Here is an 18,476-nt window from a genome sequence, read left to right as displayed (position 1 = left end):
AGGGCGTCCCTCTCTGGACTCCCCCTGCGCCTCATTTGCTCTGCTTTGCCCCCGGCAGTTTCCCGCTAGTGCGTAAGGAAGAGGCAGGCAGTGACTAAGAAACACGCATCCCTGTTGCTTCCGTTCACCCCCTGATCCGCAGAATGAACCCCACTGACCGTCCCGTGCCTATATATACCCAGAGCAGGGGTGCAGGCATGCCTGGTCACATAGCAAGCTTCACGAGCCTAAAAGCCAAAAGGGAGGCAGCAGCTCATTCTGGGGTCATCACAGCCAGAAGAGAATGGACACAGGTAGGTCAATGATCACTGATTCAGCGTGAATGCCGCAGACCCCTGCTTTCTTGTGCTTTTACGAGTGTAATATGTTTAACTCTGCATCCAGAAGAGTAAACGATGGTTTTCTATAGATGTGAAACTTTGCAAGGGATGACTTTAATCGCACCCGCTTCTTCCAGGCTTGGCTTTCCTTCCTCTGATGCTGTGCCTGGCCCTGGAGCCCTCTCGCGTGGAATTAACACCCATCTGCCCTGATGTGGACGCCGACTGCCGCATGCTGTCCGTCGCCGATCTCTTCGACCGGGTGATCCAGCATTCGAGCAGAATCCACAGCCTCTCAACAGACCTCTACGTGGACCTGGTGAGAGCGCGTGCGCGCCTGCCTGAGCAGTGTCCCGGCGGCGCAGACACACATTATTTATTTATTTATTTATTTATGTGCTTGTAGCGCGTCGGTAACACGCAGACATCAGGGCACGCAAAACATGAGACAGGCGTACAGGAGAATGATATAAGCGAGAGTTCACGGAAAATTCAGGATAACCGAAATCAACTCATTATTTATTTATTTATGTGCTTGTAGCGCGCCGGTATTGCAGACTCTTTACCAAACAGCGGGTATTCGGATATTTACGCTCACAGGAATATATGGCAGGATTGCCCAATATCTGCATTCCCAGCTCTCATATCCCCTCTGCCTGCAATCGGGAACTCTGAGACTTTGAAATGTGATATGCTATTTCATATTACAGAGCACTGCGTTTTTTGTGTTTTAGTTTGCACATACTTTAAGAGAGTGTTATTGTTGTCATTGATAATGTTCCTTTTTCCAGATTGTGCTGTCAAGTGTGTATTTATGATATGATATTTTCTTTATAGTGCGCCTATGCACAAGTGTTTCAAGGTGCGACGGGGCGGTGGGGGATGGGGCAACAAGGGGGACAAGACAACTAACCTACCAGGCCCAGTGACATTGAGATCGCACAAGTGCAGGGGAGAGGGAAGCAGAGAAGTGCGGGGGGAGGCGGAGCAAGTGCAGGAAATACAAGAAAACAAGAAGTGCCGCCAGCAGGTGGCAGTGCAGGGTTAAGTGTAGAAAACAAGTGCTAGATAAGTGCAGGTAGGGGTGGTTTAGGGTTGCAGATACAGCCTCAAGTGCAGCGTTGCCAGGAGGCAGTGCAGGTGTGCAATTGGGAGGGCAGGGACCTGGGCCCGTGGTTCAGAGGGTAGCCAGGTAACCAGAGCAATATCAGACAGGAGAAAAGCAGGATAGGGGAAGAGAGAAGGCAGAAGCAAAGAGGAAAGTCTTGAGTTGTTTCCGGAACCTTAGGTGTTTCCGCTCAAGTTTCAGAGAGGCAGGGAGGCTGTTCCAGAGGGAGGAGTCAGCTGAAGAGAGAGATCTGCCCCCAACTCGTTGTTTGGAAAAGCAACTGACCCTCAAGGAGTTGGAGGTGGAGGTGGAGGAGCGAAGAGTTTGAGTAGGAAGATACTTCAGAAGAGAAAGCTGGAGATATTTGGGCCCCAGGCCCCAGAAGGCCTTGTGGACAATGCAAAGGGTCTCCAACTTGATCCTTGCAGCCACTGGGAGCCAGTGGAGAGATTTCAGGGATGGAGGGATGCAATCCCTGGGCTTGAGGCCAAGGATAAGTCTCACAGTCCTGTTCTGGATGAGTTGCAGAGGGCTGAGAGTAGAGGCAGGAAGATTTAGAAAGACGCTGTTGAAGTAGTCCAGCCTATAGAGAACCAGAGCTCTGGAGACAGTGAGCTTCTGGGGAAGGAGAGGAAAGGAAGAATACCGCTGAGGAGGTGCAGTTGGTAGTTTGACTTGTTTGAATAGTTAAAACAACTTGAGAGCAATTTCATGTATATTCCCAAACACACACATTGCCACATGTGTAGCAACGTCTTGAGAAATGGAGAACTTACAATGAAATTAATGCCTTTTGCATGTCTTTCGTGGTAATAGTTTATAATAAGTGCTCTTTACATGTTTGATGTTACTATTATCACTTTTTTATTATCTTTATTATTGTTTTGCTTAGTACTACTACTAATAATAGTGGCAGTCGTAGTGCTAAGAGACTATTGTTATTAGCAGTATGACTGGGCTCCGTACTATACTTGCAAAACTAGTTATCATGATTGCATGGTGATTCCCTTTATCAGTGCCAGGGGTAATAGTAGGACCAGAGTCATTCTTATAGTTATTATTATTCTTTATTGTTCTTGTTGCCACTGCTGCCATTAGTAGTAATGATATTAGTAGGGGTGGGAGGTGCTTCGCTCTTGCCCTTCTTGTGGTTCATTATTACTGGTACTGGTGTGATCTACCAGACATCCAGTCTGTTCACTGATTATTAGTGCCCATTGAGACTGGTATCATTATTACTGGTACTGGTGCGATCTACCAGACATCCAGTCTGTTCACTGATAATCAGTGCCCATTGAGACTGGTATCATTATTACTGGTACTGGTGCGATCTACCAGACATCCAGTCTGTTCACTGATATTCATTGCCTATTGAGACTGGTATCATTATTACTGGCACTGGTGCGATCTACCAGACATCCAGTCTGTTCACTGATTATTAGTGCCCATTGAGACTGGTATCATTATTACTGGTACTGGTGCGATCTACCAGACATCCAGTCTGTTTACTGATAATCAGTGCCCATTGAGACTGGTATCATTATTACTGGTACTGGTGCGATCTACCAGACATCCAGTCTGTTCACTGATATTCATTGCCTATTGAGACTGGTATCATTATTACTGGCACTGGTGCGATCTACCAGACATCCAGTCTGTTCACTGATTATTAGTGCCCATTGAGACTGGTATCATTATTACTGGTACTGGTGCGATCTACCAGACATCCAGTCTGTTCACTGATAATCAGTGCCCATTGAGACTGGTATCATTATTACTGGTACTGGTGTGATCTACCAGACATCCAGTCTGTTCACTGATTATTAGTGCCCATTGAGACTGGTATCATTATTACTGGTACTGGTGCGATCTACCAGACATCCAGTCTGTTCACTGATAATCAGTGCCCATTGAGACTGGTATCATTATTAGTTGTACTGGTGTCATCTACCAGACATCCAGTCTGTTCACTGACAATCATTGCCCATTGAGATTGGTCTCATTACTGGTACTGGTGCGATCTACCAGACATCCAGTCTGTTTACTACTGGTGCTGGTCTCATCTACCAGACATCCAGTCTGTTCACTGATAATCAGTGCCCATTGAGATTGGTCTCATTACTACTGCTGCTGGTCTCATCTACCAGACATCCAGTCTGTTCACTGATAATCAGTGCCCATTGAGATTGGTCTCATTACTACTGCTGCTGGTCTCATCTACCAGACATCCAGTCTGTTCACTGATAATCATTACCCGTTGAGATTGGTCTCATTACTACTGCTGCTGGTCTCATCTACCAGACATCTAGTCTGTTCACTGATAATCATTACCCGTTGAGATTGGTCTCATTACTACTGCTGCTGGTCTCATCTACCAGACATCCAGTCTGTTCACTGATAATCATTACCCGTTGAGATTGGTCTCATTACTACTGCTGCTGGTCTCATCTACCAGACATCTAGTCTGTTCACTGATAATCATTGCCCGTTGAGATTGGTCTCATTACTACTGCTACTTTTCTCATCTACCAGACATCCAGTCTGTTCACTGATAATTATTGCTCGTTTTGGCATCAGTAATACATTGTATTGCTCATTTATATTTTTTTGAACTACTGGAAATCCATCTGAGGAGTGGGGGGGGGCACTCACTAGGGTTTTTACAGACTTTGGGCCTCATTATGTGGTGGGCAGTAACCCGCCGGTTGCTGCCGACCCCGTAACACTGTATCCACCACCTGACATCCCAGTGGCCCCCGGCATCGTTAGTAACCGTGCTTACACATACACACACACATTCACACACACTCACACATATACACATACTTGAATATACACACTTACACACTTACACACACACACTTACACACACACGTACACACACACTTACACTGACACACTTACACAAACACACACACACTTACACACACACACACACCCTTACACACACATTGGCACACACACTTACACGCACACGTACACACACTTACACACACTTAGCTAGTGAGCATCAATGTGAGTGGCCGTTGTTAAGGTGTTCAATTGTTTCATCAAAGGGAATTACTTTGTTGTAATGCTCGCCAATGAAGTTACTTTGTGGGTAAAAAAATTAATATATGTATATTTGGGGATAAGGAATGGGGTGGGAGGTGAAAGAAGCAGGTATGGAGGGAACACCCATTATAAATCACTAAAATAACAAAGGAAAAAAATCGAAGTAACTGCATCGAACTAAATTACAACAAATGCACGTCGATGAAACAGCGTAGAACTTGGAGGGAGGCTACAGGAGAATAATGCCCTTTATGAGCAACGCCCATACAGTCATAGGTTTTGAGGTATTCAGAAGCGAGCGGGCATGTCCTTGGTACACTTACCTCTGCACTTAACTTACACCCAAATGGCAGGGTTAGGATTGGTGCAATGTGTGTGCAAAAGCCGTCCACCTGTTAGGATCTCTGCAGGGTGTGTGTGGGAAGGCGTAATATGTATGTTAAACATGGTTTTATTCGGGAGAATAATGAAAGTCCCAGGTAAAAAGCCTGCAAGCCATGGCTTGGTCTTAGCGCATGCGCAATGTATGCACTGTGCAGAGTGCGCGCGCGCCTGCTTACAGAATTGTTTGCAAGGGCTGTGTGTATCGGAAGGAAGGCCATTCGGGTCTGCACGTGTCTCTCTGCTTGGCTCGCAGATCGGTGGGAATACCCGCACCAGGGACCTCTCACGTCTACAGGCAGAAACAAGGCACTTTATAACATAAATACCTGCTTTTCTTCCTTCATGAATTTGGACCATAGTCAATACAACTATTGCTTTCAAAGGAACGGGCCAAGTGATCTTTTAATCCGTTTCTTTTTTTTTAATAATGGTCGAATTACTGAACGATCGACTTCAAAACAGAGGGGCCTCATAAAATAACAGCGTTCACACTGGTAGGTCAATTCTTTCTTTCTGTCGCTGCATTAGAAGTTGACATTTCTAGTTTTTGGTTATCGCATGGACCTAGCGCTATGAAGCAGCAGAGCGCTTTACAGAGAGCCTATATTCTAGCAGGAACTGGAGCATCTCTTGCAGGATGTGACAGGGAGCTAGCTGGACACGGGCAGTGACGGCTGTTCAGCTTCCCACCGACAGTGGAACGATTCCAAGCCGTGGCTGCAGGTGTTGGCTGTTCTTTGCCTGGGCCTATACCTTGTGACTCTGATTGGAAGCCTTGAGAAGTGCCCACTCACAGCAGCGTGAACATCTGGATGCTTGGATATCTGACAGGGCGAGCGTGGTGGACTGTCTCAGCGGGTGGACCTGTAGAGCGTCCGCAGGAAGCAGAATGAATTGCTAAAAGCTTGATAGGGCATGGCTGGCCAACGCCCCAAAGAAACAATTCTCATTTGACAGGACAGTTAGGGTGACCAGATAAAAAAAAAAAAAACAAACAGAACAAAATGGACGGGCGATAGAAATAGAAGCAGGAGTACAATACAGAACTCTGATAAAACTGCAGTCCTACTTCTATGTCGGTGGCCTGTTATAGTACAAAGTAGGAGGGTGTGTTCAAAGGCACAGAATGAAGATTATCCAGCCTAGAATAGTGCAGGGAGTCTTGATTCAATTAAAGGCAAAGAGGCGAGCATAAGGCTCTCACAGCAGCCACATGAAATAAAACACTCGAGAACTAAGAAAGAACACAATTAAGACAACATTAAACTGCGTTTTGTAGTTCTAATGAAAACAAAAATTGCTTCTGAGACCACCGTAGCCCTACTCCTCCAGGACTTCCTGACAAAGTCCTTCCTCTTTTTTTGCACTCACTGCCGACCTTCCCTCTCGACTGTACTGCAGCCTCTTCTGAACTCCAACACATAACCAACATGAGGGGGCTAACCAAGACGAACAGTGCTCCGTCTGAGGGTCCCTCCTTCCTTTGACCCTTTAATGAGTCTGCCTCTGCTCCGCACCTGCAATTGTATCAGCATTTCCTTAAAAGGATTAGGGAGGGATAAAAATGTACAAAGACAGCAGTCCGCACTTTTGATCTGGGGATCTCCAAACAGCCCTTTAAGATGAGTAGCAGTACCCTCGAGATAGATGGGGATGCAGAATCATACTCATGCAACAAATAATCAAGACAACTCAATAGTTTGGCGAAGTGAGTCCGTTTAATGACAAGTTCATATAACGGGGAGTACAACGAACATCAGCAATCGCTCGATCTTCTAGCTCTTTTCTTTTAGAAAAACACAATATTTATAGCAAAAACTTGTCATTGCTGATGTACAACCTGCGCACGTACTAACGTCATTCTACGTGGCAATCTTAAAAACCTAACATGCAATGTGATTGGTTATAGGAAGGTAAATGAACATAGGTACTATATCTGTATATGGTAACGGGGAGAGGGGATTGGATAATCAATGTTAGGCGGGTCAACTAAGCCCTCCCTTCAAAATGGCCACTATGAACGTCACTAAAAGTATGACGTCCCATTGGCTCTACTCACTGTAGGACTCTAGATTACATGGTCCACTATGATTGGGTTGGCATCAATCTTGGAGACAAAAAACAATGGTGCATCTGCCGGCAACTTGGACGGGACAATGTATCCTTTCTGTAGGCACTCGCCTAAATATTTCTGTAGATCTTTTTTTTCTTGTATCGTCAAGAAATACAGCCGACTGTGTGACATAGGTTTTCCTGGAAGCTATTCGATCCCACAGTCATACTAATAATGCAGGGGTAGGGATATCAGTTCAAGCTCTGCGACAGCCTTGTTGAAAGCAACGTATTCTTCTGGTTTTGCCTGAGACACACACCCCAAGACCGGAAGAGTAGAAAAGACAAGTGTTCGAGTATTCATGTCTTGCAAAAGCAGCACCCAGCCATCGCTGTGCAGCTTCAACGTTACAGCAGTCAAGCTGAAATGCGGATTGTGTTGACAGAGCCAGGGGAGGCCGAAGATCACTGGAAAGGATGATGCTTGTGTGAGGTCAAATGAAACGTCCTCTTTCTGTGGTCCGATAATGATCTGAACCGGGGCAGACTGCATAAAAAAAGGACCAGATGGCAGGGGTGTTTTGTCAATGACCTCCACACTGGCATGCCTCAGGTTTGGGTTCTAAGTGGATTCTGGCTCTCTGGGCAAAATCTTCATCAATGTAATTCCCAGAGGCTCCACAGTCCAGCAAAGCATAGGAGGAAACTGGGGTAACCAAAGTATCATCCGGTAGAATGATGTTCACGGTAAGACGGGATGGGAACCTAGGTGTGACTGTGGGCTTGAGAAGGTTTATGATAGGAAGAGATGGGCTTGTTGCTACCTTCTGTTCTCGTAACAAGCCCTCTATTTTCCCGCTGGTTTGTTCAGCTTGACGGGTCAAAGCGGGTATGTTCCCAGGAAGTGCCCGCTACCACCGCAATACAGGCCTAAGCGATGGAGTCGCCTTCTCCTCCGTTCAGCGTTGGAAAATGGCACACATAAGGCACCCACTTGCATCGGTTCCTCAGTATGTTCTTGTGTCAGAGGAGGTGCCGGCAATACAACTGGGCTTGATCGGGTGGACTCGTTTCCCGCTCGTCTTCATTCCCCTCGCATTTCCTTTACTTTTTTCACATATGAAACTGCTCCCTATCAATTTTTTCCCACTTCCCCACCCTTTTCACACCCTCTATCGGCCACAAAATAACCCCAAATGTCATTTCCAGACTTTTTTCTCACCGCACTGTCCGCCCTGTCCGTGGACAACGGCGGTGGTCCACGGATCCAATATGGCGACCGTTTGAAAAATGATGATGGACCTCACGTTTTTGAACATCCAATCAGCGTGCGTCTTTGACGTCGGCAGACACCAAGCCACCCTCTGATTGGTCCAGAGGCGTCCGTAGACTGGACCCAGATATCACAAAAAAATGTTTACCTTATTTTTGAAAACACTACTGGACGGATTTACACCAAATTTGCAAAATCACACTTTGGGGACGAAGCTGATGCTCCTGGCGCAAGTTAGGTGAAAATCCATACGGCGATTTGGACTGTAGGTGCAAGCACATTTCATTTTCCTTTGTGTCTATGAGGATTTCAAAAATGTTTGGGCCCCTCCTATAACTTCGACCCGCCTGCATGAAACCGCACCGAACCTCGCATAATTCTTCCGAGGTGAGTTTGGTGAGGATTCGTTAAACGGCACCAAAGTTATAAGCTGCCCAAAAAGTGCTCTCTCTGTGAGTTGAGCAACTTAACCATAACTACACGTCCGCTAACGTGGGACGTGTAATATATGCACGCTTATTCTATTTTCCCTTTTTTATGGTGTTATGTTATGTTAAAGGTACTTATATAGTGCACCGTCACCAACGGAATTGGTCCCCCGGTGCTCTGGCAGATCTGTAAACAAGAAGGAGGGGAGGTAGGATTAGTTGGGTGGAGGACCAGTAGGAGAGTGGGAGAAGTGGTGTGCTGTTGGCGGCTTCAGCTCGGTATAGACCGTGTGCTGAGCTTTGGTGCAAGTATCGGATCAGCGAGACCTTGTGTGCTGTAGGTGCTGTTTACGTGTTGTTTGTGTGTTGTTGATGCAGTGTGGTAAAGTGTGTGCCGATTGCTGAGAGAGAGATGGTTGTGTGAGTTTTATGTGGGTTGAGTATGCAGAGATTTGAAAGTTGGGTTAGTGGGGTCTGTATCCTGGTGCTGATACTTTTTGTTCCGTTTGAGTTGTATTCCTGTGGGTGGGATTGTTGCTGGTTCTTTACAGGTCATCTCACTGTAGTGTGTGATAGTGTGTGATAGTGATAGTGATAGTGCGGCGCAGACCCAGCAGTATCCTAATGAGCATTGTATGGTGTGATAGGTATGTCTGAATCTTTCCTTCGGGTGTGTGAACTGTCATAGGTGCTACCTATTCTCTTGTTATCTATTGTGACATTGGTCTGTTGGAGCTTGGAATGGTTCAGGTCCACGGTGCTGTTAATGAGACGTTCTAGTACTTCGTCTTGGTCAGCCTATGTATACAGTCGTTAGTTTCCTCCTATCATGACTATCTCTCAGTTAGGTGTTCGTTTTTTCATGGAGCGCCTTCCTTAGAAGCTATTGTTTGATTGTTGCTTGTGTGTGATGGCCCAGCATGCTCCCCGCTGTATCTTAATGAGCATTGTATAATGTGAATGGTTATGTCTGTATCTCACCCTCTGGTTTAGAGCTGAGGGATGGGAGTTCCCTATTCCCTTGCTATCTGTCGTGACTAGGTCTGTTGGGCATGGCTATGGTTTGGGCCAGGGTGCTATTGATGAGTCATCCTGGTACTTCCGTCTTGGTCTTGCTATGTATTCGGTCTTTGGGTCCTAATATGGCTGTCTCTCGGTTAGTCGTTTGGTATGTCGTGGAGTATTTTTCTTAGAATCTTTTCCCAGTTGATTTCTTGGTGTGGATCAGGATCCGTCTCTTCGTTCATCAATGTTTTAGTTGTGCGTGTGTCCCTGTGGGCGGTCTTCTAGTTATGACGTGAAGAGCCATGTTTTGAATAGTTTCCTGAATAGTAGGTGGTTTCTTGTGTTACGTATGTGCTTTGGATGGTCGTTCCAGGTTTTCAGCACCTGGTGAGAGAAAGAAGATCCTCCAAAAGTTTTTTTACTGTAGGGTTTCGTTGCTAGGCGGATGTCGTTGCTTGATCTGAGCGTTCTTGTTGGTTGATGTAGGTGCAGTTTGTCTCTCAGGAACTCAGCACCTTGATTGTGTACTGCACTGTGCGTGATGCACATTGTTTTGAATTTTATTTGTTGTTTTATTGGCAGCCAATGTAGTGTGTTTAGCGCAGGTGTGGTGTGTTCTCTCCAGGGTAGTTTCAGAGGCAGTCTGGCTGCCGCATTTGTATGCGTTGTAGTTTTTTTTAGAAGCAGTTCACGCATACCTCAGTAGAGGCTGTTGGCGTAGTCTACTGTGGACATGACGAAAGCGATGATTGTGGTTGTTTTGTTGGTGTACGATAGGAACTGTAGGAGCTGCTTTGATGCTCGCAGGAGAAAGAAGCATTTCTTGAGTAGAGAGTTTACTTGCGGCTCTAGGGTGAGATTATTGTCCATCAGGACCCCCAGATTTTTTACAACCGGTGAAGGTGCTGAGGTTGCCCCGAGTTCCCTTATCCAAGGGATGAAGTGGCTTTCTCCTCCCTGGGATACTCTCCACAGAGTGTGTGTGGTGCAGTGGAGCTGTGTGGCAGATTCACAAGCTTCTGCTCTTAGTCGATGTGGGTTCCCCATAGTGTTCGTGTCACTCAATCAGTCTGCATATCTACCGATATGGAATGCACTTCACGGATTCCTACAGTTCACTCAGCCACCGTGCCAGGACAGCTCTCTCATTGAATTTGAAATGGCAGTCCTCTCACGCGCGACTGACATAATCAGCGTCTTTCTTTTTTGAAAAGTGGGTCAGGCTTGCCCATCCATCGGTGTGTCAGAGGAGGATTGTGAAGCAGGCACATCATGCCCGGCTTATGCACCTTCTCCGCTGCCTGATATGCGGACCAGAGCGCTCCGGGCTACCCCTGTGCCAGGCTCCCATTGGTGAAACTGGCAACGGCATGCCTTGGTGGGCTGGTCCTGGGCACTGTGCAGCGCGCCGCTGCAACCTCAACGTTAGCTCATATATGAACACTATGCCACAATGCCTGTCAGGCGTGATGATATATTAGCACAATACTTGCTAAGTGCATAACCTTACCCTTTCATATGCATACAACATACCGAAATGATCTCCGTACTAATCTCTCGTGAGAGCAGCAAAGAAAGAGTAAGCACTGTGTGAAGGAGGGGCTTATAAGTCCTGGGGGTGTAGGGCTACGGTGGCCTCGGAAGGACATTTTTTGATTGGAACTCCAAAACCCAGTTTAATGTTGTCTTAATTGTGTTATTTCATAGTTCTCTAGTTGTTTACTTTGATTTGCTGCTGTGAGAGCAAGCAAAGAAAGTTAAGCATAATGCTCGCCTCCTGTCTTGCCTTAGAACTTGCATTGGAGGAGAGAGGCCAGGGAAGTAGGGAGAGGAAAACAGGCAGACGGGCGCTGGGCTCGATTTCGAGATTTGTCAATCGTTTCCCGACAAAAACCATGACCATAAGTCCATAACCTCCCATCGTTGCAATCCTGGGACAGTGCTGGCAAAACCGGGACGTCTGGTCACCCTAAGGACAGAGTCCTACAGAGCGAAACACCCCATATTTGACATCTTGTGTGTTTCTGCGTTGTCTCAGTGCACACCCTTTTGCCAAGAAAGCTACCTACAGGGGCTAATAAGTGGCAGAGGCTGAGCCAACCTCCCAATCCCGGGGGGCTGGGAGGACAACTTAAAAGTGGGTTTTGAGGGATCACCCATTGCTTCATTTGTGATCCATAAACATCATCTGAAAATGAGGCTGCTCTCATATTCTAATGCCCCTTAATATTTCCATGCATGACCATATATTGTGGGGGGCCCTTCATATTCCCAGGTTCAGTCTTGTGGGCCCAGTCAACATATGACAAGAAAGCCTTCATATGCCCATGTTCTAAAATATAACGATAAATGCCACAAGCAGCTTGGTATGCCCTGGTTCAGCGCTGCATGCCAACGTACTACTGCTTTATGCCCAGAAAGTTCTGAAAGGACGAGGATGAGCCTCACATGCCAATGACCAGCACCATACCCCACCTTTAATGATCACATGATCATGCAGTATCTTGTATGTCCATATACCCTTATAATATCCAAGAACAGCTTCATATTCCCAGGTTCAACTTCACAGGTGCAGCCTCAGGTGCCGCATACTTGACACGCACAGCTATAAACTCCCATGCATGCTTACAGCTTTGCATGCACTTGTACTGATGCATGCTGGAAATGGCATCAAATGCCCAGGTGCACCCTCAAATGCCTATGCACTGCATTGCCTAGATCATCACACATTCAGGTGATGGATTCCAAACTGCCCCAGACAATGGCAGTGCCAGCTTCCGCATTACCATGATAGATGCAGAAAAGGCTGCATTAGTGCAACCCTCCTTCCCTCTCAGGAAGCGTTCAGGCAGAGCCGTGCACGCTCCCCTCATACTCATTAAAAAGGAACAGTGCAGGCAGCAGCCGTGCAAACTCCCCTCATGCTCACTAAAAAGGAACAGTGGAGACAGCATAGGTACAAGCTCCCCTCATACTCACTAAAAAGGAACAGTGCAGGCAGCAGCTGTGCATGCTCCCCTCATACTCACTAAAAAGGAACAGTGCAGGCAGTAGTTGTGCAAGCTTTCCTCACACTCACTAAAAAGGAACAGTGCAGACAGCATAGGTACAAGCTCCCCTCATACTGACTAAAAAGAAACAGTGCAGACAGCAGCCATGCAAGATCCCCTCATACTCACTAAAAAGGAACAGTGCAGAAAGCAGCCATGCAAGCTCAACTCATACTCACTAAAAAGGAACAGTGCAGACAGCATAGGTACAAGCTCCCCTCATATTCACTAAAAAGGAACAGTGCAGGCAACAGCCGTGCAAGCTTTCCTCACACTCACTAAAAAGGAACAGTGCAGCCAGCATAGGTACAAGCTCCCCTCATACCGACTAAAAAGAAACAGTGCAGACAGCAGCCATGCAAGATCCCCTCATACTCACTAAAAAGGAACAGTGCAGAAAGCAGCCGTGCAAGCTCCTCTCATACTCACTAAAAAGGAACAGTGCAGACAGCATAGGTACAATCTCCCCTCATATTCACTAAAAAGGAACAGTGCAGGCAACAGCTGTGCAAGCTCCCCTCATACTCACTAAAAAGGAACAGTGCAGGCAGCAGGCGTGCAAGCTCCCATCATACTCACTAAAAAGTAACAGTGCACGCGGCATAGGTACAAGCTCCCCTCATACTCACTAAAAAAAAAAGTGCAGGCAGCAGCCATGCAAGCTCCCTTCACACTCACTAAAAAGGAACAGTGCAGGCAGCAGGCATGCAAGCTCCCCATATACTCATTAAAAAGAAACAGTGCAGGTAGCGGCCGTGCAAGCTCCCTTCATACTCACTAAAAAGGAACAGTGCAGGCAGCAGGCATGCAAGCTCCCCTCATACTCATTAACAAGGAAGAGTGCGGGTAGCGGCCGTGCAAGCTCCCCTCATACTCACTATAAAGGAACAATGCAGGTAGCAGCCATGCAAGCTTCCATCATGTTCATTAAAAAGGAACAGTGCACACAGCATAGGTACAAGCTCCCCTCATACTCACTAAAAAGGAAGTGTGCAGACAGCAGAGGTACAAGCTCCCCTCATGCTCACTAAAAAGGAACAGTGCAGGCAGCAGGTGTGGAAGCTCCCCTCATACTCACTAAAAAGGAACAGTGCAGACAGCATAGGTACAAGCTCCCCTCATATTCACTAAAAAGGAACAGTGCAGGCAACAGCCGTGCAAGCTTTCCTCACACTCACTAAAAAGGAACAGTGCAGGCAGCATAGGTACAAGCTCCCCTCATACTGACTAAAAAGAAACAGTGCAGACAGCAGCCATGCAAGATCCCCTCATACTCACTAAAAAGGAACAGTGCAGAAAGCAACCGTGCAAGCTCCTCTCATACTCACTAAAAAGGAACAGTGCAGACAGCATAGGTACAATCTCCCCTCATATTCACTAAAAAGGAACAGTGCAGGCAACAGCTGTGCAAGCTCCCCTCATACTCACTAAAAAGGAACAGTGCAGGCAGCAGGCGTACAAGCTCCCATCATACTCACTAAAAAGGAACAGTGCAGCCAGCAGCCGTGCAAGCTCCCCTCATACTCACTAAAAAGGAACAGTGCAGGCAACAGTTGTGTAAGCTCCCCTGATACTCACTAAAAAGGAACAGTGCAGGCAGCAGCCATGCAAGCTTCCCTCATGTTCACTAAAAAGGAACAGTGCACACAGCATAGGTACAAGCTCCCTCATACTAACTAAAAAGGAACAGTGCAGGCAGCAGCCGTGCAAGCTCCCCTCATACTCACTAAAAAGGAACAGTGCAGGCAGCAGTTGTGCAAGCTCCCCTCATACTCACTAAAAAGGAGGTGTGCAGACAGCAGAGGTACAAGCTCCCCTCATGCTCACTAAACAGGAACAGTACAGGCAACAGCCGTGCAAGCTCCCCTCATACTCACTAAAAAGGAACAGTGCACACAGCATAGGTACAAGCTCCCGCGTTACTCACTAAAAAGGAACAGTGCAGGCAGCAGCCGTGCAATCTTCCCTCATGTTCACTAAAAAGGAACAGTGCACACAGCATAGGTGCAAGCTCCCCTCATACTCACTAAAAAGGAACAGTGCAGGCAGCAGCCGTGCAAGCTCCCTTCATACTCACTAAAAAAAAGTGCAGGTAGCAGCCATGCAAGCTCCATTCATACTCACTAAAAAGGAACAGTGCAGGCAGCAGGCATGCAAGCTCCCCTCATACTCACTAAAAAGGAACAGTGTGGGTAGCGGCCATGCAAGTTCCCCTCATACTCACTATAAAGGAACAGTGCAGGCAGCAGCCATGCAAGCTTCCCTCATGTTCACTAAAAAAGAACAGTGCACACACCATAGGTACAAGCTCCCCTCGTACTCACAAAAAAGGAAGTGTGCAGACAGCAGAGGTACAAGCTCCCCTCATGCTCACTAAAAGGAACAGTTCAGGCAGCAGGTGTGCAAGATCCCCCCACACTCACTAAAAAGGAACAGTGCACACAGCATAGGTACAAGCTCCCCTCATACTCACTAAAAAAGAACAGTGCAGGCAGCAGCCGTGCAAGCTCCCCTCATACTCACTAAAAAGGAAGTGTGCAGACAGCAGAGGTACAAGATCCCCTCATGCTCACTAAAAAGGAACAGTGCAGGCAGCAGCCGTGCAATCTTCCCTCATGTTCACTAAAAAGGAACAGTGCACACAGCATAGGTACAAGGTCCCCTCATACTCACTAAAAAGGAACAGTGCAGGCAGCAGCCGTGCAAGCTCCCTTCATACTCACTAAAAAAAAAGTGCAGGCAGCAGCCATGCAAGCTCCATTCATACTCACTAAAAAGGAACAGTGCAAGCAGCGGGCATGCAAGCTCCCCTCATACTCACTAAAAAGGAACAGTGGGTAGCGGCCATGCAAGTTCCCCTCATACTCACTATAAAGGAACAGTGCAGGCAGCAGCCATGCAAGCTTCCCTCATGTTCACTAAAAAAGAACAGTGCACACAGCATAGGTACAAGCTCCCCTCGTACTCACAAAAAAGGAACAGTGCACACAGCATAGGTACAAGCTCCCCTCATACGCACTAAAAAAGAACAGTGCAGGCAACAGCCGTGCAAGCTCCCCTCATACTCACTAAAAAGGAAGTGTGCAGACAGCAGAGGTACAAGATCCCCTCATGCTCACTAAAAAGGAACAGTGCAGGCAGCAGGTGTGCAAGATCCCCCCACACTCACTAAAAAGGAACAGTGCACACAGCATAAGTACAAGCTCCCCTCATACTCACTAAAAAAAATGTGCAGGCAGCAGCCATGCAAGCTCCCTTCATACTCACTAAAAAGGAACAGTGCAGGCAGCAGGCATGCAAGCTCCCCTCATACTCACTAAAAAGGAACAGTGTGGGTAGCAGCCGTGCAAGCTATCCTCATACTCACTATAAAGGAACAGTGCAGGCAGAAGCCATGCAAGCTTCCCTCATGTTCACTAAAAAGGAACAGTGCACACAGCATAGGTATAAGCTCCCCTATACTCACTAAAAAAGAACAGTGCAGGCAGCAGCTGTGCAAGCTCCCCTCATACTCACTAAAAAGGAGCATTGCAGGCAGCAGTTGTGCAAGCTCCCCTAATACTCACTAAAAAGGAACAGTGCAGGCAGCAGCCATGAGAGCTCTCCTCATGTTCACTAAAAAGGAACAGTGCACACAGCATAGGTACAAGCTCCACTCATACTCACTAAAAAGGAACAGTGCAGGCAGCAGCCGTGCAAGATCCCCTCATACTCACTAAAAAGGAACAGTGCAGGCAGCAGAGGTGCAAGCTCCCCTCATGCTCACTAAAAAGGAACAGTGCAGGCAACAGCCGTGCAAGCTCCCCTCATACTCACTAAAAAGGAACAGTGCACACAGCATAGGTACAAGCTCCCCTCTTACTCACTAAAAAGGAACAGTGCAGGCAGCAGGCGTCCAAGCTCCCCTCATACTCACTAAAAAGGAACAGTGAGGGTAGCGGCCGTGCAAGCTCCCGTCATACTCACTAAAAAGGAAAAGTGCAGGCAGCAGCCATGCAAGCTTCCCTCATGTTCACTAAATTGGAACAGTGCACACAGCATAGGTACAAGTTTCCCTCATACTCACTAAAAAGGATCAGTGCAGGCAGCAGCCGTGCAAGCTCCCCTCATACTCACTAAAAAGGAACAGTGCAGGCAGCAGTTGTGCAAGCTCCCCTCATACTCACTAAAAAGGAAGTGTGCAGACAGCACAGGTACAAGCTCCCCTCATGCTCACTAAAAAGGAACAGTGCAGGCAGCAGCTGTGCAAGCTCCCCTCATTCTCACTAAATAGAAACCATGCACACAGCATAGGTACAAGCTCCCCTCATACTCACTAAAAAGGAACAGTGCAGGCAGCAGGCGTGCACGCTCCCCTCATACTCACTGAAAAGGAACAGTGCACACAGCATAGGTACAAGCTCCCCTCATACTCACTAAAAAGGAACAGTGCAGGCAGCACCCATGCAAGCTCCCCTCATACTCACTAAAAAGGAACAGTGCACACAGCATAGGTACAAGCTCCCCTCATACTCACTAAAAAGGAACAGTGCAGGCAGCAGCTGTGCAAGCTCCCCTCATACTCACTAAAAAGGAAGTGTGCAGACAGCAGAGGTACAAGATCCCCTCATGCTCACTAAAAAGGAATAGTGCAGGCAACAGCCGTGCAAGCTCCCCTCATACTCACTAAAAAGGAACAGTGCACACAGCATAGGTACAAGCTCCCCTCATACTCACTAAAAAGGAACAGTTCAGGCAGCAGCCGTGCAAGCTCCCCTCATACTCACTAAAAAGGAACAGTGCAGGCAGCCGCCATGCAAGCTTCCCTCATGTTCACTAAAAAAGAACAGTGCACACAGATAAGGTACAAGCTCCCCTCATACTCACTAAAAAAGAACAGGGCAGGCAGCAGCCATGCAAGCTCCCCTCATACTCACTAAAAAGGAACAGTGCAGGCAGCAGTTGTGCAAGCTCCCCTCATACTCACTGAAACGGAAGCGTGCAGACAGCACATGTACAAGCTCCCCTCATACTCACTAAAAAGGAACAGTGCAGGGAGCAGCCGTGCAAGCTCCCCTCATACTCACTAAAAAGGAAGTGTGCAGACAGCATAGGTACAAGCTCCCCTCATACTCACTAAAAAGGAACAGTGCAGGCAGCAGCCATGCAAGCTCCCCTCATACTCACTAAAAAGGAACAGTGCACACAGCATAGGTACAAGCTCCCCTCATACTCACTAAAAAGGAACAGTGCAGGCAGCAGCCGTGCAAGCTCCCCTCATACTCACTAAAAAGGAAGTGTGCAGACAGCAGAGGTACAAGCTCCCCTCATGCTCACTAAAAAGGAATAGTGCAGGCAACAGCCGTGCAAGCTCCCCTCATACTCACTAAAAAGGAACAGTGCACACAGCATAGGTACAAGCTCCCCTCATACTCACTAAAAAGGAACAGTTCAGGCAGCAGCCGTGCAAGCTCCCCTCATACTCACTAAAAAGGAACAGTGCAGGCAGCCGCCATGCAAGCTTCCCTCATGTTCACTAAAAAAGAAAAGTGCACACAGATAAGGTACAAGCTCCCCTCATACTCACTAAAAAAGAACAGGGCAGGCAGCAGCCATGCAAGCTCCCCTCATACTCACTAAAAAGGAACAGTGCAGGCAGCAGTTGTGCAAGCTCCCCTCATACTCACTGAAACGGAAGCGTGCAGACAGCACATGTACAAGCTCCCCTCATACTCACTAAAAAGGAACAGTGCAGGGAGCAGCCGTGCAAGCTCCCCTCATACTCACTAAAAAGGAAGTGTGCAGACAGCAGAGGTACAAGCT

At 47.3% G+C, this 18,476-nt stretch overlaps 1 protein-coding gene across 1 annotated transcript in view; it reads left to right on the top strand.

Moving 5' to 3' along the window:
* The first annotated feature begins 210 nt into the window (after nucleotides 1–210).
* LOC138513121 (prolactin-2-like) overlaps nucleotides 211–18,476 on the top strand; it is a 76,335-nt gene continuing 58,069 nt past the window's right edge. Inside the window, exons 1-2 of the mRNA XM_069627771.1 lie at nucleotides 211–293; nucleotides 458–639. Coding sequence (XP_069483872.1) covers nucleotides 284–293; nucleotides 458–639 — 192 coding nt within the window. The 5' untranslated portion in view covers nucleotides 211–283. The remainder of the gene's footprint in view (nucleotides 294–457; nucleotides 640–18,476) is intronic.

The sequence above is a fragment of the Ambystoma mexicanum genome, chromosome 12 (genome assembly GCF_040938575.1).
Source record: "Ambystoma mexicanum isolate Mex_15411 chromosome 12, UKY_AmexF1_1, whole genome shotgun sequence".
Taxonomy (NCBI): Eukaryota; Metazoa; Chordata; class Amphibia; order Caudata; family Ambystomatidae; genus Ambystoma; species Ambystoma mexicanum.
Note: the sequence above shows the minus strand (reverse complement) of the source record. Positions and strands in the feature narration are given on the sequence as shown.